Source organism: Silene latifolia, chromosome 7 (genome assembly GCF_048544455.1).
Source record: "Silene latifolia isolate original U9 population chromosome 7, ASM4854445v1, whole genome shotgun sequence".
Classification (NCBI taxonomy): domain Eukaryota; kingdom Viridiplantae; phylum Streptophyta; class Magnoliopsida; order Caryophyllales; family Caryophyllaceae; genus Silene; species Silene latifolia.
Window position 1 is genome coordinate 12621607 of NC_133532.1, and position 23490 is coordinate 12645096.

The window sequence follows — 23490 nt, forward strand, 5'->3', positions numbered from 1 at the left end:
TAAAGGTTGTGACAACATTTACTTCATTACATCTAACGCCGATACTATTTCTATAGTATGAGCCATGAAATAATGGCTTAATTTGACTAAAGCATCATAAAGACTTAAACATAGTTTTTCTAAGTAAGTATATCGTTGCTCCGTCTCTTGATGGACTCGGCTCAATTAAAATACTACTTTTTCAAAACCTTGCTCATTATCTCGAGGCAACATACAACCAATTGACTGGTCATCGGCTGAAAAGTAAAGCCTCAAAGTTTTACCTGCCTTTGGAGAAATCAACACTGGTGGATTAACCAGATATTTCTTAATTTGATCAAACGCATCTTGATGGCTTTGGTTCCAAATGAAAGTTTCCTCCTTCTTTAACCGCAGCAATGGAGAAAAAACCTTGGTCTTTTCGGCCAAATTTGCTATAAAGCGCCGAACATAATTGACCTGCCCTAAAAATCGTTGTAACTCTGCTTTATTAGAGGGTGGTTTAGCATTTATTACTGCTTTGGTTTTATTCTTTACAATCTTAATTCCTCTTTGATGAATAAGAAATCCAAGAAAATATCATGCGCTAACACAAAAAGCACATTTTAGAGGACTCATTTTGAGATTATACTTTCTTATTCTCTAAAACGCCAATTAAATCATGAAAAATACAATTCGTGTTTCTTTGATATATAGCGCCTGCATTCTTTAGTCCAAATGACATAACTACCCACTCAAATGTTCCCAAAGAACCAGAACACCTAAACGCTGTCTTATAACAGTCCTTTTCTTCAATCTTAATTTGATAATACTCACCATATTTATCCATAAAGGTAAGATATTTATGCCTTAAGGTAACATCAATAAGCACATCAGCCAAAGGCATGGAATATTCATCTTTAGGAGTGGCTTTATTCAGATACCGAAAATCAATGCACACTCTAATTTTGCCATTATTCTTAATGACCGGAACAATGTTAGGAATCCACTCCACATATTTTATTGGACGGATAAATTTTGCTTTCAGAAGTTTGTCAACTTCCTCTTTAACAGCCTGAATGACTTCAAATGACATTCTTCTAGTTTGTTGAATTACCGGTTTCCAACCAGGCTTGATTTGTAAATGATGTCTAGCAATACCGAGGTCAACGCCAGGCATCTCATGGTGTTCCTAAGTAAAACAATCTCGATATTCGAATAGAATTGCATTCATCGCCTTCTTTTCATCGTAACATAAATTTTGGCTCATATAAGTAAATCTGGGCACTCCGCCAGTCCCCAAATTCACTTCTGCCAAAGGGTCTTGCGACTCTTTTCTAATATCCTCATTTTCACCCATGGTCTATCTACCCATGTTAATATTGAATATTCGGTATCTCGTTTATTATTATTCGGACATAAATCATCAACTACTTCTATAGAAGAGTCATTATTTTCTAAATTGTAATTCTTATCAAATTCAAAAGTCATTACAATATTTTTTTTAGAAAAGAAATAAATAGCAATTACTACATTCTAGTAACTAAACACTAGTAAACTCAGCTCCTGAGTGCCCGTTTCTGCTACTGGACCTTCTTTGGGAATATTCGCTAATTCCTCTATGCGAATTTCTTTAATCTTGCTAAAGACATTCTGCTCTTCAACATTAACCATCTGCCACTAATCAAGCGCTTCCACTCTTGGTATCACCGTCTGTTCCTTAGAATCATCATCCAAGTTAGTTGCATTTATTTCCATAGTTGGAATATCAGCATAAAAAATTTCATACTTCTTTCCATTCCACATAACCAATAATTGATGCAAAGAAGACGGAATAGTGTAAGTTTTATGCAATCAGCTCCATCTTAGCAAAACATTATAGGTAGTTATACTCCTAACCACACAAAAAGGCATTGTCTTCGTACCCACCTTAATTGCTAATGATATGGTCCCCTCACAACAATATGTTGTACCGGCAAAACTTGTAACTGATAATTTACAAGGTGTTATATCCTTCTCAGTTTTCCCAACCAACTGAAGAATAGCGATTGGAACAATATTAGCAGTAGTCCTATTATCAATTAAGACTTTGTTGACTACTCGGTTTTCTAATTTAACATTAATATATAAAGGTTTATAATGGTCATTATCCACACCCATTCTAACAAACAGAGCCTTACTAATCTCATTTACTTCTTGGTCAGTCAAGTCTCTATCCAAATCGGCATTACGAATAAAATTACTTGCAATTAAACAACTAAGAATACATGATCCCGACAACTCTGAACTTACAGGCGATGAACCCTTAGCGCTAAACTCTTTGGGCACCATCGTTCCCATCATGCATTCCATCATCCCAGGATCTAACTAATCAAACTGAATAGGCTATAGATCTTCATCAGTCACCAACAAGTCCAACTCGGAGTTCGAGAGATCCCCCAAATCTTCATTTTTCTTATCATCACCTATTACTTGCTCGCTGAATTTATCAATTGCACTGACACAGGCTTAACATTAGTGTCAACCTTTTTATCCTTTATGGCTTCCTATTCCTGGACCCTGATATCATCAACCATTGCCTCTTGCATCAGCTTCATCTCAACCTTGGCTATAGCATTCGCCGCCCATTCCTTAGCGTGTTTTTTTTCTGGCTCTTGGTTACTCATTTCTCCCTAAGGAGGTTCACCTGGTTCTTTAACTCTCCAAGCGGCTTCCGGAAGGTCCCAAGGGTTTGCATTCCCTTAGAGCCTTTGCTAGGACCCACTGCCTCCAGGTTCTTTATCCTTTTGACCGAACGACGCTGATAAGCTGGAATCCATTTTAGATAATTTGGGATAACTTGAATCCGAACAAGCTCAAAGTGCAACATATCAGCACAACCAAAGCACATGTTCCTTCGCAAATTCTACATGCATTGGACCAATTCTACGTGAGTTAAGTCAGCCTCCAAAATCGTTTTGTAAGATTTAGAAGCAGAGCCTTCATCCAACTTGCTGGGTTTTCATTTCACAGCTTCCAGGACTTTTTATTTCCCATCTAAATCTAGCGCTTTCGCATCAGACAGAAGCAAAGTAATCTTTCCTTTCTGGATAAATTTTGCTACAAAGGCTCGAAAGGTCTGACATTTATCAGTAGTGTGAAGCACAGTCATATGCCACTTGAAAATGCCTTTCATCTCCTAATTATCCACCTTTGAAAATGGATCATCGTCTGTCTTAACGCTATCACCATTTGAAAACAAAATTTGACTATTATCAATCAAATCTTGCAGAATATTCCGTAACACAAAATAATTATTTGTAGCATGAGATCTAGCATTATGCCATAAACAAAATGTCTTTCCTTTAAGCTTATTCGCTGAGGAAATCTTATGATTTCCCTTTATCTTAATAATATTGTTTGCATGCAAATGTCTAAAAATTTCCTCCCCTTTAGGTATGTCAAAGGTCTAAAGCCGTTTTTTTAGTATCTTTCATATCTCTACTGGCAGAAACTTCTTTTAAACCTCTTTTTTCACCAGCAGTGCACACTGAATAGGAGGTCCCTTTGGTATCTCTGCTAAATTAATTTCACAGAACTAATCCTCTTCTTCAATGTTCACATAGTTGAACGCTTTATGCTTCTGTTGACTTTCTTCACTTAACACTTGCTCATATTTACTAGCTGATTCTGTTAGTTCCATGAAATTTCTAAAAATAATACCATCAAAACGCTTCCTAAAAGGAATTGTAAGACCATCCTGAACCATTCTTATGAATTCTCCCTCTGGTAAATTTAGATGACATCGAATCTTAGCGTTCTTAAATCCAGTCAAGTACTCATCAACAGGTTTTACTATCCTTTGTTGTATCCTATTTAGATCACTTAGAGTTATCCCAGGATCTGTCCTAGTAAAGTGATTATGGAACTGATTCTTCATCGCCTCCCAATCTGGGATTGAATTCAGCGCTAGATGAACATACCAACTGAATGCAGTGTTGGTTAATAAACTAGGAAATAATCTCAATTTCAAATAGTCATAATCTGCAGCCTATCTACATTGGCTACTAAATCTAATTAAATGTTCCATAGTAGAAACTTCTCCATCTCCAGAGAACAAAGTAAAATCAGGAATCTTATACCCTGATGGGTACGAATATTGTTTATCCACCCATTCATGATAAAGTTTCTCATAACGGGTCCTTTGATTTCTTCGATTTTTGGCGTTCATATAATTTTTTATCATATGTTCAACCTGCGCCATAAATGGCATTAGAATAATAGCTACATAAGCTTGTCCTTCCTTAGGATTTTGATCAGGAGGATATTGATATAATGGGATCCCGGGGTTCCCTGCTGCTCTAGAATAGGGATTTTTACAGCCTGCCTGGCTAAGGTTTTGCCCGTGGAAACATGGATCGTTGTGTCCAGTACCATTACCAATATGCGCCTGATATCTGAAATTATGAGGCTCTGAGGTCCTTCTATTGCTTCTCCAATCGCTCATATACGGTGGAGGTTGGGCACAGTTATCCCTTGGTGGATAACCTAATGGAGGTTCAAGCTCTCATTCCTATCTAAGGGTTGTGCGTTTGGTGTAGATACCTACCCTAATTAGGTGACATCGTACTGGTATCAAGCGTTACCCCTGGTGCCTCATCTACTCTGGAATGAGTAGGTAAAGGACTTCGTGATCTAGGCTCACTAAATCCAACGTTAATAGTTTTAGGATAGCCCCTAATATGTTCTCCTTTGTTAATTCGAGCGTTCATTTCTTGAAATCTATCATCCAATAATCTACATAACTGCTCTATCAATGGCTCTAATTGGCTTATAACCTCTTGGGCGATATTTCTTGATAAAACCCTTTGAGTAGCCGTTAAGAAATTTTTCATCTCTTTTAACATCCTTACTAATTCCCTTGATTGATTATCCTCAAGGTTTTCAGCAATTGATCTCACAATATTCATGAAAACTCTAGCATTTTCTTGAGTTAGGAGCCGATAATATTCATGAAAATCGTTTCTCATAGCCCCCCTCAATTTGATTAACACATTAATCAAAGATCCTACATACTTCATATGTATTTTACGTAGATAACGCTTATTATCATCATCTATGTCATCTCCCACACTTCTTGCGTGATTAAACTCTTCATGTTCATTAAGATATTCATCATTAAGAGTAGACCTAGAACGAGGACTTTCCATGTCCCTTTCATGGGTAGTCTCTAGTGAATCATTGCTAGATACTTTGCGTAAGGATACATTTTTTGGACGGACACACTGTCTTTCCCTTGATCGTCCGCTTCCCTCATTCTAGATTTTAATCTATTTGAGTACATTTCCCATTGTAATATGAGATTTGATGTACTAGAAGGATCAATTTTATTAATTTTCCCACTGCGGTCGCCAAAATTTTGTTTGTCTCAAAACAAGATTAGTACCTTAAGGTACCCTGGAGGTCTTATCTACCCTCCTACACTTTGTGATCCACTCTTTAATGTAAGAGATTGAGTCATGGTTGTATATGCGTGATCTATTAAACAGTGCTAAATTACTAGTAATAAATTAGCGCTCGAGGATGAATGATATAACTCCCTAACTTAAACACAGGAATCTCCAACGATACTTACATATCAAGAAAGATTCAATAACACAAACATCAACTAGAGTCTTTACAAGAGTACTTGTGGATGCTGATTTACAAACTAAGGGATAGATGGTTGATTACCTCCATGATCGGATGGGCTCGTCGTGCTACGCTAAAGCTAATGCTAATCTACTCTACTCTACGACTAAGAATCTAAGATCTAAGGATAGACTAAATTATAGTTGTTGTTGTTTGAGTTAGTTGGTTGTTCCTTAGACGAGTGCCTCCTTATATAGACAATGTCTGGATCCTTGAAAACTACTCCTTAGTGGGGAGGCGGTTGGATAACCGCTAAGTCTTCTTAAAGCTTCCTTAAGGCGCTTGATATAGCATTCCCTGGTTCAGCGTTCTGTCTCTGGACTTTGTTCATCTTCCGTGTGGATCAACATAGTTAGGCCCAATAACTTATTCATTATTATATAGGCCCGTGTACTCTTAAAATAATTAATTTAGTATCTTAACTAAATTAGGCGTCAACAGAATCATAGGTATTATTTCTTAAGGACACGCATTAGAAAAATCGTTTCTAAACCCAATGCAAAAAAATAAAATACTCTGTATATATCAAGTAGAGGACTTGGCTCCAATAATAGAAATGGAATTGAGTTTTAATCTTTTACTCGTATTTTGGAACAAATTAACTTAATTAAGCAGCTTAATAAGAAATAAAGATATTGATCATAATGTGAGCCATGTAGGTGAAATAAAATGCATCCGGCGATTTTAAGAGTATGTATCGTCACATATCCAAAGGGTCATGGACTTTTACGGATCAAGATTACGGGTGGCAGTGCTCTGACTGTACTGCTGAAGGACTTAAGGTAAAATAATAACCATATAATTAATATTTTAGGAAATTATTCCGTAGTGCGAATGCATTAAATAATGATAATAATTGATTAATTTGAAGTGTGTGTTAATAATTTGATATTTGTGAAGTGTTGCTTGGTTTTATCAACTATGGATCCACAAATTGTTGGACAAAAGATGAATGACAAGATGTTATATGATTCTGTTAATGTCATACTTTCTCTTCAGGTACAACTATGCATATATTCCTTCATTTACAAGTTACGAACATTTTGTTTTGGCCCTCATAAATTCTATTTATTGTAATTAACATTTTGATATACAAATTTCAAGAGTGAAAATGGAGGATTATCGCCATGGGAGCCAGCTGGAGCTCCGGCATGGATGGAGGTAATTAATTAAGGGTTTTGCACCACATAATTTAAGATTCATCCTAATTCATAACATATTCACAAGCGTCCAAATTAAAAATCATAACATTTTATGTAGATAAATTAGAGAAAATATTATTGCTAGAACAACATATATAACTTAATTTTCTTATTACCAAGAGAATAAAAATTCTTTTATTTTTCCAGCCTAAACAATTTTTACTCACAATTGAGCTCATTTCTAAATTCCAAACTATAAGAGCAACTCTAATGTTAGACTAATATTTGAGTAATTTGGATTTGACACCTCAAATTTTCAAGCTAACTCTTGTCAAGCCACAATATGCTCCAATGTTAAACCAATATTTATTTTACTTTAGCGGGGCCATGATTTCCATTAAAAAATGATATTCTCCTTGTAATCTAAGAGAATGAAACCAATTTCTATTTTGCATTATTCTACAAAATTACTAAAGACCGCCCCTAAAATACTCATATCGCCCCTAAAATTCATTTCTTTTTCCAAGTTTGCCCTTCTCTCTACTTTACACTTTAAAAAATTGTTTTTTTCCGGAAAAATTTAAATGAGTGACGGAAATCCTTTTTTTAATTATCTCTTTAATTCGTACAATAATGATAATTCGTACAATAATGATAATTCGTACAACAATGATGGATATCGATTTCAAAACGATTGGAATGCCGAACAACATTATCGGTACAACGATCAACAATATAGTTACGGTAACGGTGAAGGTAGTGGTTATGGAGACGGTAGTAACACGGGAAATTACGAGGAAGCTGAAAATACGCAAGACAATGAAAACACGCAAGAGAATGAGGTAAATTTGACGCATTTTTGTATTAAACACGCGTACAACATTACCCAGAAAAATGATTTCGTGTGAGATTCACGAAATGGCCCAGGAATTGTCGTCCAAAATACACGAAACTGCCCAGACCAATTCGTGCAAAACACACGAAATAGCCCAGACCCATTCGTGTGAACTGCACGAAATGGCCCAGGTTTTTTCGTGTGGTTTACACGAAATGGCCCGGGTTATTTCGTGTATTTCACACGAATGGGCCCAGGCTGTTTCGTGTATTTCACACGAATGGACCATTTTTTTTTTTTTGTAATAAACGTTATTGTGTTTTACATTAATGGACTTTTATTTGTTATTTAAATTTTAAAAAAACGTTTAATTGATTTAATTAGGAAAATTATGAAGATCCCGGTGAAGAGAATGTTGATTACGGTGATAATTTTGTATTTAAGCATCCGTTTAACACATTTGAAGAAGCATTTGATCGTTGTGATGAAGTTGCATATGGGTTAGGCTTTCATTTGGTAAAGGCTAAGTATCACATGGAAAAGAGTCCTCCGTATAAAATAGTGAAATGTGACCGACACGGACCGTATAATAGCAAGGTTAAGGATCCCTTGAAACCGCAAAGAAAATCGAAGACCAAAAAATTTATGTGTCCATTTTCATTAAGAATGATTAAAAAAGGTGAAGGTGTGTGGGTTGTTGTTCCGAAGTGCGGTGTGCACAACCACAAGTTTGGAAAGTTTCTAGAAGGTCACAGGCGTAGAGCGAAATTTACTGAAGAACAGAAAGAATTGATTAAGCAGTATCGGCAGTCTCACGTGAAACCGAGGATGGTTAGACATGCTTTTACGCCGGTATCCGATCAACCGCCCCGATTTCGAAACAAATTTATAATGAGAATGCCCGATTGAGTGCGAAGGATAAAGATGGGAGAAATAGTGTGCAATATATGTTGCATTTAGCGAACCAAGCTAACTACATTAGTGAGTCCGTCAAACATCCTGAAACAAAAAAACTTACACATGTTTGGTTTACTCATCCAGAGGCGGTGCAGATGTTTAAAGCGTGGCCAAATGTTATTCTAATCGACTCCACTTACAAGACAAATAAATACGGTCTTATATTGGTTCAATGTGTAGGTGTCACACCTGTTGGAAAAAGTTTTTTGATAGGTTACGCGTTAATTGAGAATGAGGATAAAGAAGGGTATAAGTGGGTTTTGAGAAGGTTAGAGTCATTGTTGGAACCAGGTGTGAGGCCAACAGTCATAGTTACGGATCACGAGCGTGGTCTACTTGCTGCACTTCCTGCTGTATTTCGTACTTCCCATCATTTCTTGTGCTTATTTCACGTATACACTGCAATTGAGGCTAGAGCAACGAACATGGAGAGGAATGGTAATTTTGGGAAAGCGTTAGCACACGGTGCTTGGAAGAAAGTTGTTGAAGCTAAAACATTTGATGAATGTACCATGGAGTGGAATGAGTTGCGGAAAAAATATTGTTGTCATCCTGCACTTATCAGTTATCTTGAGTTGACTTGGTGGCATAAAATCCATATGTTTGGCAAATGCTTTACTAATTTGGTGCTTCATTTTGGCAACACAACTACGTCTAGAGTTGAGTCCGCTCATGCTCAATTGAAGATGTGGTTAGGATCAGCTGAACTTACTCTTGACAGTATATGGAAACGGGCTGATGTTATGCTCCACGGGCAACATATTGAAATTCGTAAAACGCTGGAAGATTCTATAAGCAAGACAGTTGTTACTAATATGTATTATGGGAATATATTTTCAATGTTGAGTGGAAGAGTTTCGGCGACCGCCATTGAAGCAATGTTAGTGGATCCCCTCACCATAGACCTCAAATCTACCATGGATCCCCCGCCTAACACGTAAACCAGAAGTAGCCTCCACATTTCCCGCCTCCACATTTCCCGCCTCCTGATTTCCCGGCACCTCATTATCCATCACCTCATTTTCCATCACCTCATTTCCTACCTCCTCATCTTCCTCTTCCTCGTTTTCCGACCCCTCATAATTTCTCATCTCATCCGCAAGCTCTTTCTGAAATTGCTCGAACTCGCCACCTTCATAAAAATCTGTCTCAGAAGGCATAGAAACTTCTCTCGAACCAAAACTAGTACTACCCATCTTGAAAGTAATTTTTGCGAAAGTGAAGCATGAAGTTTGTTTCGACGTTCATCACCATCGGCCATCTGCATTAACGAACAATTTAGTTACGTAAAATTACAAATAAAATGCTAATTTAAACGTAATAAAAAAAATATTAAACTAATTCAAATCTAATATTACAAATAAACTAATTCAAACATAAATATAAAAATAAAAAACGTAATATTCGAACTAAAAAATAGAAAAAAAAAAAAAACAAAAGTACACGAATTAAGTAAAATTATTTCAAACACCTAATTTACGAGTTAAAATAAGAAAAAAAAAATTTAACGGATTAAACTAATTCAAATCTAATATTACAAATAAACTAATTCAAACGTAAATATAAAAATAAAAAACGTAATATTCGAAGTAAAAAACAGAAAAAAAAACAAAACACAAAGTACACGAATTAAATAAAATTATTTCAAACACCTAATTTACGAGTTAAAATAAGAAAAAAAAATTAAACGGATACAAATAAAACTAATGCAAACATAAAAACGTAATATTCGAAGTAAAAAATAGAAAAAAAAAAAGTACACGAATTAAATAATCGAACACCTAATTTACGAATTAATATAAGAAAAAAAAATTTACGGCTAAAAAAAAAATATTAAACGGTAAAAAAAAAAAAAAAAAAAAAAAAAACCGGTCCATTCGTGTGAAATACACGAAAATGGCCTGGTCCATTCGTGTGAAATACACGAAAATGGCCTGGTCCATTCGTGTAAATCACACGAAAAAACCCAGGTTTTTTCGTGTATTTCACACGAAATTGCCCAATTTTTTTCGTGTTTTTCACACGAAATGAGCGTCGTTCCCAGAAATTTCTGGGTTTCCAGAAATAATTCGTCCTTTTTTTTTTTTTTTCCGCATTCAATCAAACACAACAAATCACAAACAAACATCCTAATTTTGGCTCTAATCATCACAAATCTATACCTAAATCAATCTATACTAACCAAACAAATTTAATTGGGTTACAAAACAAAATTAAAAAACATACCTTCTTCTACTTTGGGAGGAATGGAGGACAAATCCGTTTGAATTTTGAAGCGATTTGTTGAACAAAGTTGTTGAAACGATTTTTAAATTTTGAATTTGAAAAAAAAAAGGGGAAAGTTGCTGTTGTTGTTGGGTTTGCTGGGTTCAACAAGGGGAAAGGGGAAAGTTGTTGTTGTTGTTGGGTGTGCTGGGTTCAACACGTGAGGATGAGTGTTGTGTGTGTTTTTTTTTTTTTTTTTTTTGTTTTTCAAAATTTAATTCAAAATTTAATGCTGTGTTCTATTTTTGAAGCAGGCTTGAAGCGGTTTTGAAACGGTTTTTAATAAAATACGAAACTCGAGAAGAAATAAAATACAAACAAGTTTTTGCTTATTTATTGTTTAAGGGCAAAAAGGTAATTTCTAGGGGCGATATGAGTAAAGTTAGGGGCGATCTTTAGCAAACCCGTTATTCTAACGCTAAGTTAATGACTTGCAATCACTCTCTTTTTTCTTCCATTGGAGTTGCTCTAATAAATAATGGACTACTAATTGGTGTCTCATTGCTCTTTCCACTAGCCCATCTTATGAACTATACTCTATATTTTACTCACATTATTAAATTAGTGTATATTTTTTGCATTTTTCCTTTATATTTGTATTTCGTACCCTCTCCAATTTCTTAGTATTATCCCGATTTCCTTTTTCACACAAGTTTGATTATCTTCCTTCTTTCCTGTTTTTGGTAAGTTTTATTTATTTTTTTATTAATTTCTCTCTCTTAAAAAATAAAAAACTCTCACTACTTTATTTATTATTTATTATTTATTCATTATTCATTCTATATTATTTTATCTCTCCTATAAACTCTACAATTACAATACTTTATTCTTTCTTTTTTTCTCTTTCTTATATTTTTGTGTCCAAAAGAAAGGGGAAGATATTAGGAAATTAGAGGGAGTACGTTTTAACAAAAAGTACAATAATAATAGTTACATACTTTACTGTAATATTTTATAAAGATAAAAAAGAGTCATTGTTATTTATGTTCAACTAACCTTCTTATTTATAATAAATAACTTTTTTATTAAAAAAATTTAGTTTAACCGTCAATTTCATTCATGCTAAAAGTATCAAATTTTGTTTCTTCTACCTTTTATTATTACACATTATTATTAAAATTTGTTGTTAGAGTCAATTTAGTTGTTAAAACTCTTTATAAAAAACGATCTAAGAAACCGCGCTTTCGCGCGGGATCTGCACTAATTTATTTGAATCATATTTCTACTACTCGAAAATAACTTTTTTCCTTTTATAATCCCATATTCAGTTTCTCAACCCAACAGAATTTTTTGAGGACGTTGTCATCGAGCATGAGTAAGTGTGAATTCTGCTACAAACATCGTCAATTGAAATTTGTATTATTGGTATTAATTTAATTATCAGCATAGGCACAAATATATGTATGTGTTATAGTAAAAAAAATGTATACTGAGGTGAAAAAATTGCAATTATCAATTGTCGTAGATATGTGGAATGTACTGGTTCAGCAATTGAGGCTTTGGTATTGTTCAAAAAATTATACCCTATGCATAGGAAGGAAGAGATTGAAAGGTTCATTGCTAAGGCGTCCAATTTTATCGAGGATATCCAACATCCCAATGGCTCATGGTATATTCTTAATACAATTATGCGAAAAAAATATGCTGCAATTATGTAATGAAGAAGAAGTTAATGTGTCTATGTGAGTCATGACACTGATTCGAACGATTGTTGACATGTGACCCAACCCGATGTGTAGGATGAAAATTTGTAAGCTTATGGGAATTTGTTTTCTAAATGTAGGTACGGAAGTTGGGGAATATGCTTCACATACGGTACATTTTTTGCGCTAAGAGGATTAAACGCAGCTGGCAAATCCTACTCAAATTGTGATTCTATTAGAAAGGCCGTTAAATTTCTTCTTACAACCCAAAAAGAGGACGGCGGATGGGGAGAGAGTTATCTTTCATGCATCCAAAAGGTAACTTTTTTTATACTGTATTACGGAACGAAAGTCAGGGTGATTCGCCAGCATCTATTTTATGGTGTAAAATGCATTTGTGATTTATCAAACACAGGAATTTGTGCCACTAGAAGGTCGATCTCATTTAGTTCAGACTGCGTGGGCGTTAATGAGTCTTATTTATACAAGACAGGTATTCTAATCATCCACCCTTGTTTCTTCTTCTGTATAATTACATAAATTTTAACTTAAAGGAAAGTTATATATATATATATATATATATATATATATATATATATATATATATATATATATATATATATATATATATATATAATTGAATCTTATCATTCTTATTATGTCAGATGGAGAGGGATCCAACTCCGTTACATCGTGCAGCAAAACTGTTGATTAAGTCAGAGTTACAAAATGGGGATTTTCCTCAGCAGGTACATTCTATACTCGGACCATTTTAATCGTCAACTTTTTTTAACATGTGCCCTTACTGATCATTTTGTTTAATTTCGATTCTGTATGAAAAATGACGTGAACAGGAAATTACAGGAGCATCCTTTAAGACCTTGATGTTACATTATACTATGCATCAGAATATTTTCCCTATGTGGGCGATCGCTGAATACAGGAAACACGTTCTCATGAATACATAACTCGAAGAAAAATTACCTTTAATAAAGTAATCCTCAAAATTATCATCTTTACATTTAGAGGCCATATCTTGAAGTAAAATATAAGGCTCCAATGTTTGAGCTATTACCGTGCGTATTTGAAATATTTACGAAATTATGGAAGGTCAGATGAATGTAGATGAATGTTTTTATAAGGAAATGAGTAGGAACTTAGCAACGAATATATCCTTGCCTGACGATGGAGATGACTAAAATCAGTCAATGTCTTTAGTTATGGCCTTTGGCAACATCGTCGAGCAACTTGCATATATCCGAACACTCCACGCACTAAACTGCACATTGAAGACACTAATGAGACCCGAATCGATTACTGATCGTGCATATATGCTTAATTAGCCTCCTAGATTCAGGAAGTACTGCGCGAGAGTATCAAGCTTATATGACCGATAAAAGGGGAGATGTACATAGACTAATTGACGATCTCTAGGGTCCTGAAAAGTGCAAAATCAAGAGACGATAAAATTAAGTAACAACATAATATATTACCAATATTGACGACTTCGAAATTCTTCCTTGAAAACGACAATAAGCCTGCAACCATATAAGAATCAGAAAATTTGCAACGCAATTTATGTAACATCAACATTACCGCAGTGCCGTAAAGACTCTTATCCTATGGAGATAAAAGGGTCGGATGTACAAAAAGTTTATTTCATGAATAACTCATAATTTAAATTACGTTGAAAATTGCATAACCAAACCAATCTTTTCGAGGTTGGGATCGAAGGGAAAATAGAGAGAAAGACCAGGGTAAAGGAAATATTGAGGATATCGATTAGAAATGCTAATTATTAGAAATATATACTCCGCATTTAATAAAACGACTTTTTTTACTATTATAGTATTTTATTTTATTATTTTATTATTACCAAGTAATTCACATTTATGAAATAAAATGATTTTTCATTTGTTATAAACAAATTTTTATCTATTTCATGCATTCTATTTATTTCGCGTTTACTTAAATAAATTACCCTCCCTCTATTTGCACAAAATTTGAAATAAATTAAAATGTTGGTTGTGCACGCCCTCTTTTGTAGGATTTACCATTAAGGTAAAATCAAACTGCATGTCATTGTTCGAAATTGATTTTGCGAATAAACAAACGTTTAAACAATAGTTAAAACTTTGAAACGGGGCATTAGGTAGTGTGTAGTTCTATTAAAATGAAATTTAATTTATTGACTTTGAGTTTTTAAATTATTTGAAAACACTAGTTCGTGCTAGGGCAGGATGATTTCAACCACGGAGAGTGTCCATTTGGGCGTGTGGTGCCCATCAAATGGGTTTACTTAAACGTAGTAGTATTTCATAAGTTGATAGGGGTTGTGGGTTTGAAAATTCATTTTTTTTATTTACATCTATCAGTGAATCCTTACTCCCCCTCCTGTTAGTATTTTCTTAACTAAGTATGGACCGGTCTAGCCTAGTTTGAACTTTCCTCTCAGGTTGACTTCCAATAAACCTTTAACGGGCTTAAGAACTCACCCTCTTTGATGTGCCGCGATCTAAGTTTCTTATATATGGAAGGCTCTTTTATATGATGTGATGCTGATATGTTTGACTTTGTGTAGAGCTCGTAAGGAATGTTCATCTAGAAGGATGAGTTCTTCGAATCTTTGGCAATTCCACCTAGCTTCCATAATCTGGCTTTGTAGTAGAATACGTAGAAAAAAAAAAGTATTACAAGATTTTTCGGGTCGGGTCGCTTTTGCCAGGTCTAGGTGGGTTACGGGTCGGGTAGTTTCAGGTTCGGTTATATTTTGGGTAGTGTAAAATACGGGTCAAGTTAATACGGGTCGATCAACCACTTTTTCTAACATTTTTATAAATTTCTTTTGACGTAATGCCTACCATCTATACGTTTTGTCTCCTCATATTCGTCTTAGCGCTCTTAATTGTCACCATTTTCACCATCACTACCACCATCCATCATTATCATCAATTTATCACCATTATTTTCATAACTCGCAAAGTATAAAAGTAAGGCTCAAATAAGATGACAGTGATGACGTAGTATGCGTTTGACATGGTAAGGTAGGTGGCAATGCTAACGTGGCACCGAGATCAAGCTCATGACGTGGCAGTGTTGACTTTGATAGCACACGGTTCAAGGTGATGAGGTGGCATTGCGGACGAAGAGTGCGCGCGGTTCGAGGTAATACGGTAAGAGTGATGGCATGGCACACACTTTGAGATGATGAGCTCGCATGTGGTTCGAGGTGATGATCGATGATGTGGCAATGTTGACTTGGATAGGACACGGTCCGAAGTAATGAGGTGGCAGTGTTAACGTTGAATGTGGTTCGACGTAATACTAAGAGACTTGAGAGTGATAACATAGCACTCACTTTAAGATTATGACGTGCGTGGCATGTGGTTCAAGGTGATGATGTGGCAATGTCGACTTGAATAACACGCGGTCTGAGGTGACGGTACTAACATGGAATGCGATTCGACGTAATACAGTGGTAATGATGGCGTGTCACACACTTCGAGATGATGAGGTGGCATGTGGTTTGAGGTGATGACATGGCAAAGTTAAGTTGGATAGCACGAAGTCGAGTTGATGAGGTGACAATGCTGGCATGAAATGCGATTCAACGTAATATGGTAAAAGTGTGATGCTTTGGCACGCACTTCGAGATGATGTGGTGACATGTAGTTTGAGGTGATGACGTAACATACACACATATTTTTCTTCAAAATGTTACAAGTCAATACCTATTTTGTCATAGTGTATATTAAGGTTTATATATTCTCTTGACCCAACGATTAACCCGCTACGGGTCGGGTTTTGACCCGCTGTTCACGAGTAAAAATGGGTTCGGGTATCTTTTGAATTCGGGTTGAAAAAACCGGGTTATTTACGGGTCGATTTTCGGGTCGATTTTCGGGTCATCGGGTTTTGACAAGTCTACTTAACATCCTGGTTCACCCTGCTCTAGGATGAATTGCAATGCTAGTAGTCGAACGCCTCGTTGTTCCCCCCGGTGTCGGTGTTAGGTGGGTATTTGTCATTTATCTTGAAATTTAAGACAACTTGATATCAAGGTTCATCTTGATTCTCTTTTTCCTCGTTTGTGATGAAGTGGACTAGGTTAGCTTAGATCTTCGTTCGATGTAGAGTGCCATCTCTAACATATTGTCGGACATATTTATCAGAGGCGCAAGTTTCACAAGAGCGTCTATAATTTTATTTTCGTCACGAGGTAGGTGTAAGTAGTCGACTTCGTCGAATAATTGTGCTACTTGATCTATCCGTATGTTAAGATCTTATTAATGTTCACACTGTTTGATATACGTGTTCAACCGGTTCGGTCCCAATTCGCTTGCTTTTTAAAGATCTTATTATGTTGACACAATAATCCCTTAACGAACAAATAAAGCAATTATTTTTTTTCACAAATTCTCATTGTAGACGGACACTCCGTTTAAAGTTGAAGACGGATAGTGTTCATTTTACAAAATGTAAGTGGATAGTGCGAGTGAGTGGAAAATGGATACCCCACTTGCCCTCTCACTTGCATTTTGTGAGAGGGTCGCTATCTATCTTCAGCTTTAGACGGATAGCGGTCATCCACAATAAAACGGATTGTATTTTTTTCAACTTTGACGGTACGGTTTTATAAAGCAATTATTTTTTCAACTTTAACAAGTGACAGCAATATACAAGTCTTCCGGATAATTGATTACCCATAGTGAGTTTAATGGTACACACAAACTTATGTCAAAATAATACGGCACAATCAGTTATAAACCGTAAATATTTTACTTAAAACCTACACCTAAAGGACAAAATCTCAAAAAGTACTGTATTATGTTATCGGCAATAACTTTAATTGAGCATGCCTAAAGTTGATTAACCAATTATTGAATTTGATTAATTAGCCACTTTAATACGCAAACGGAAAAAAAATAGCGGACATGTAGTTCCACTGAATTTGTCACACTGAATATTATCCGAATTTTAGCAAAATAATTTAATACGAAGGTAGTTTTAATACACCAAAAATTACTCCGTATATGGTAATTGAAGGCGTTGACTTAGGAATAATCCCCTTATATTACTGCTAAGAGAATAAAAGTTTCTCTTAGTTTTCCCGCCTAAGCAATATTTTTCAAAATTGGACCTTTTTGGATTATAAACTAACTATGAATAATGGGCTACAAACCAATTTTTATCCATTGCCAATTGCCATTAATACGTAAAAGTTGGGTCTTACATCTGATTTATATAATGTACCTATGAAACATTATTGCATTACAATAAATCGCTACTCCTAATTACTAGCATTTCGTAGAGCTTTAACTTCTAATACTATACACTTACGATTAAATATAGAAAAATTCTTACACTTTAACTTAATATCTATTATCCATAGCGTGTAAATATTTAAATTCGTTCTAACTTTTATCATTTTTATTTGTTAAGCTCTCTAATATCCCGATCTAAATGCATGGGATTTACCCTAGTACAAGAACCATTAAGTTGCGCTGGCTAACGTTGACTCAATCCTACATATACTCGTCGTATATAAGTCGTTTGTGTTCTCTTCACTAGTACTTGGCAATTTGGTCTAAAAATAATGTGGAGGTTAAAGATAGGAGAAGGGGCTAATGATCCTTATTTAACGAGTACTAATAACTTTGTAGGACGTCAAACATGGGTATTTGATCCTGATTATGGTACTCCTGAGGCTATTCAAGAGGTTGAAGAAGCTCGTCTTAACTTTTATCGAAACCGGTTCGAGGTTAAGCCTTGTAGTGATCTCTTATGGCGTCTTCAGGTTTGTGTTTCTTCTTTACTTACTTTGCCATTTGATTACTCTGTGTTCCTACTTTACTCAATAGTTATCTATTTCCGTTTTAGTGTATTACTCAATAGTTATCTAATTCCATTTCTGGTAGGTTTTTATCGGTCATCTTCCAAACTCAAGATCATCTCCATTTTTTTAAATATTAAAAAAATATATAATACTGACGTGAACCTTTCCGTGTAAATATTTTTGGAATAAACCTCATTTTTTAAAATATTTTGCTTTAAAACACAGCATTTAAGAAAAAACTTCATATACAGGGATACCATCGTCTCCTATAAAAATGAATTGAAAATATCACCAACTGTAATGTCATCCCTTGAAAATTTGATTTTTAGTAAGCTTAATAAGGATTAAAGTGTATTTAAACTGATTACGAAAGACTCCTAATCATCTATCTACTAAATAAGTAAATAGGTACGTAATCTCAATATTTTCTCTCTAAAAAAGATCTTTTTAAATAAGGAAGCTAATTACAATTAATTGCATTTACTAAATAAGGAATAATTATATTTTATTTCATTAACTTATTATTTTTTCATTAAAATTAATCTTTTCATCACATTATATTATTTTCACTAAAGTCTAGACTATAAACTCTTAATTAAAATATAAATAAAATTTATATAAAGTTATAAATTTCTAAATCTTTTATTGATGTTATTATTTGAGAACGACTTAACCCAATATAAAATAAAACCGTAAATCGCTATTATTACTTTCGCGACAAAACAAAATCAAGGGAATTTAAAAATTAAAATCATTAGCTTTATGATATAAAAAATATTTTGTTTAACATACATTTTAGCACATTACACAATTCTTTTGATTGTTAGCTACAACTTTTTTTTCCTCAAAACAAAATACAATAACAACAAGTATGAACAATTAATGAGATATCACCTATATATAAGTAATTTATTAAAAAGAAGAAACTCTATATACCGTGCATTTATTGCACATGATCTAACTAATTCCTAAAACACAACTAGTGTAGATCCCGCGCAAATGCGCAGTAAATTTAAGCCTTTTGATTTTTAGTGTATTAGTTATATATTTTAGATTTATATCTCGCGAATTTTTATAAAAAATAAAAAATATTAAAATTAATCAAAAGAATTGAATAATTCCATGAATTGTGTTTTTTATGAAAATATTTTAACTACATCAAATTTTTAAAAAACAAATTTTCGTCACGATGTTAATAATATGAGATACAGTTTTTATGTATAGATTATTTTAAATAAAAATTTAGTTTAATAAATAAAAATCTAATTTGTTTCCATAAATAAGTTTGAGCACTTTGGAGAGAAAACTTTAGAAAAGTTGTATTCTCTTAGTATATAGAAGGATTTATACTTTTACAATTTGCACCTCATTAATATTTATAAGTTCACTCTATTGTATTTTGATATGAAACAAAAAATTGAAATGGAAAACTAATAAAAAAAATTATTTAAGTTATGAATTTTTGTGAATTTTTTTGTCACGAAGCTAATAGTAAGCACGTGTCAAGTTATTCTCTACAGTAATAATTATTGCATTACTGAAAAATTTAGCAACTTATACTTTATAATTTAATATCAATTTTATTTTATTTTAATGAAAAAAATCATAATTATGAATTTATTTAAAAAATTAGAGTTTATTTATAAGAATATATTCATCGAAAAGATAATAATGTAATGAAAGAAAATTTTATTTATTACCATATTTAGCTAGATGTTTTTTGGAGAGAAAACTAACAGAAGTTTTATTCTCTTAGTAATAGAGGGATTTATTACGATTCGTAAAATAAAAAGTTAAAATGAATTGGATGGCGGAAGTTATTAAAATAAAAGGGATGGCAATAGTGGAAAAGTTGATTGAAATAGTTACAACAATATGAGAGGTAAACAGTAAACAGTAAACTAAATGTTTTTTGGAATGGATCCTCTCCATTTTCTTTCTCTCCATTTCCTCTCACAATCTCTTTAAATAATAATTTCCTCTTACATCCTCATTTTCCTTTATTTTTATACGTAAATTTAGAACCGTTAGATGTTATTAATATACGATCCGGACCATTAGTAGGTACATGCCTCTCCATTTCTTTTGAGGAAATGGAGAGAATATGGGCTCAATGTTTTTAGTGTTAATTTTCAACATTGTGTACCGGCTCTAATAATGCTAACTCATTTTCCTTTATTAAAATGCAGTTTTTGAGAGAGAAAAACTTCAAACAAAATATACCACAAGTGAAGGTGGGAGATGGGGAGGAGATCACCTATGAAACTGCCACGACAACGTTAAAGAGGGCCGTGAACTTCTTGACCGCCCTGCAGTCCGACCACGGTCACTGGCCTGCTGAATTTGCCGGCCCTCAATTTTACCTCCCTCCCTTGGTCAGTCTTCAAATATATGTACATTTAGAGCTGGCAAGCCTAATCCGACTTGAGTGATCAGACCCGATAGAACCTCAGAATTTTGTGACCTAAAACCGACCCGACCCGACCCGATATTGAGCCGATTAAATTGATGACTCGACAATTATTAAACTTAATACTGATCAAAATGAGAGTGATTTAGTGTTTCGATTGATACGTTTGGCTTAATAATGAAGTGACAAAACCAAATAATGGTCGAAAAAATAATTTTAATGGACAAAACTTGAAGTAATGCGATAAAATCGCTAGACCCGATAGTGAGCTGACCCAAACCCAACCCGAAACATCATTTGAACCGAAACGACCCGACCCGAAAGGGTATGCTGACCCGATATGACCCGACTCGACTTGACTCGACTCGACTTGACTCGACTCGACTGACCCAATTGCCACCTCTGTGTACATAGATCTGGCAAAAGTAAACCGAACCTAATTAACCGATCGAAATTAACTGAATCGAGTACTGACCGTACATCCGAAAGGTATACCTTTACCTTCCTCCGAAACCTAAATCAACTTGAATGATTTGAAACTGAACCGAATTTGTAATATCCGAAATAGACCCAAAATCGAATGAACCTGAACTATTTCAACATGAATTGTTTTAATTCGAACCGAATTTGTAATAATTTAAACGAGTCTAAGCTACACAGCTCATAATTAATACTACTATATTTTAGCTATTAAAAATATTATATACTACTTATTCGAAACAAAAATTATTGGTATTGTATCTGAAGTCCATTGACATCCGATTCGAATATGACTCGACTCGAATTTCACCTGCTCTAATATTTAACCGACTCGAATCTCAACCGCACACTGATATTTATCCGACTCGAATCTACATCGACCCGAAATATCTACAACCGATTAAAAGTAGAAATTAACCTGAATTGAACCGAACCGAAATCGAAAATAAATGTCCATCGAAATAACTCGATCCGAAAGAACCCGAACTAAAACTGATCCGAATGACCCGTTTACCACCTCTATGTGTACATCACACTATATTATGCTTAATTTCCGAAGTTTTCAGGTGTACTGTGTACAACACCTAACTGTTAACGTATATGTGATATGTCGAATGGCAATGACATGCAGGTTTTTTGCCTATACATCACGGGACATCTCAACTCTGTTTTCTCGATACACCATCGCCATGAAATTCTTCGTAATATTTACTATCATCAGGTTCGTAAATTAGTTTTATTGCAGGCAAACTACTCCGTATTGGATTTGAAGTCATATAAATGAGCTGATTTTTAATCAGAATGAAGATGGCGGGTGGGGATTGCACATAGAAGGTCCCAGTACCATGTTCTGTACAGCGCTCAATTACATATGTTTGCGAATGCTAGGAGTTGGTCCTGATGAAGGAGACGACAATGCCTGTCCTAGAGCTCGTAAATGGATTCTCGACCATGGTAGCGTTACTCACATTCCCTCCTGGGGAAAGACTTGGCTTTCTGTAAGTTATCTTACATAGGACACCTATTGTATATTTGTAGGCTCCATTCTTATGATTTAATCAATTAGTTCATATATGTTTTAGATACTCGGTCTATTTGATTGGTCCGGAAACAACCCAATGCCGCCTGAGTTTTTGATGCTTCCTTCTTTCATGCCCGTATCTCCAGGTTTGGCATCATCAAACATTTTCTTGTCTTCCATGATCAAACGGTCTTTGATTTTATGCTGATATTGTGCAGGGAAGATGTGGTGTTTATGCCGTACGATTTACATGCCAATGTCATACTTATACGGTAAGAGGTTCGTTGGTCCAATAACACCTCTCATTATGCAACTTAGGGAGGAACTCTTCGATGAACCCTTTGAACAAATCAATTGGAAAAAAGTTCGTCATTTATGTGCACCGGTAATGCCCTTTATATTTATTTCGACATTATATTTTCCTAACATTATTTGAAATTATATCTTTTGTTGAATTTCAGAAGTTCATAAGACTTGGAGACTTTATAGTGCTCGAAAAAAGTTTCATTTAATAATATAGATAGATATTGATTGATTGATTATTAACTGCTGCAGGAGGATGTTTACTACCCTCAACCATTAATTAAAGATCTGATGTGGGATACCTTTTACATCTTCACTGAGCCTCTTCTAACGCGTTGGCCTTTCAACAAGTTGGTACGAGAGAGGGCGTTACAAGTGACCATGAATCATATACATTATGAAGATGAAGAAAGTCGATACATAACCATGGCATCTATTCAAAAGGTAATCCATCTTATTACCGTGATTGATATTGACTGGAATTAATGCGAACTTTTTGTCGACAATTGTTAAAAATGATAAATTCCAATGGTTGCAGGTATTGTGTATGTTAGCTTGTTGGGTTGAAAACCCAAATGGTATTTCTTTCAAGAAACACCTTGCCAGAATTTCCGATCATACATGGATTGCCGAGGATGGACTTAAGATGATGGTAATTAAGTTGGATATTACCGAGTAATACTTAGAGTAAATTAAATTTTACTCCCTTTTGAAATCATTTTTTTTTAAAATTACTCTCTTTTGAATTTTTTTTTAAAAAATTACTCTTCAAGTTGCATTTTTGCTAAAATTACTCTCTTAAGTTGCATTTTTTTCCTAAAATTGCTTCAAAACTCACAATTTAAGTGACTTATTTCCTTTATTTTTGAACTCCCTCTGCATTTGTCTACATAGTTATACCTTTCAAAGTATAGATTGGCTAAACCACAAACGAAATAAGTTCAAAAACAGACAAAATAAGTCACTTAAA

At 34.4% G+C, this 23490-nt stretch overlaps 1 protein-coding gene and 1 pseudogene across 1 annotated transcript in view; both read left to right on the forward strand.

Annotated features, from left to right (window-relative positions):
• The window catches only part of LOC141591760 (beta-amyrin synthase-like), a 47399-nt pseudogene extending 33720 nt beyond the window's left edge, over positions 1–13679 (forward strand).
• Positions 1–23490, forward strand: part of LOC141591758 (beta-amyrin synthase-like) — a 232564-nt gene that overhangs the window by 203206 nt on the left and 5868 nt on the right. Inside the window, exons 2-9 of the mRNA XM_074412204.1 lie at positions 18075–18267; positions 20496–20681; positions 21828–21917; positions 21997–22194; positions 22279–22363; positions 22436–22602; positions 22773–22964; positions 23059–23172. Of these exons, the coding sequence (XP_074268305.1) occupies positions 18075–18267; positions 20496–20681; positions 21828–21917; positions 21997–22194; positions 22279–22363; positions 22436–22602; positions 22773–22964; positions 23059–23172 (1225 nt within the window). The remainder of the gene's footprint in view (positions 1–18074; positions 18268–20495; positions 20682–21827; positions 21918–21996; positions 22195–22278; positions 22364–22435; positions 22603–22772; positions 22965–23058; positions 23173–23490) is intronic.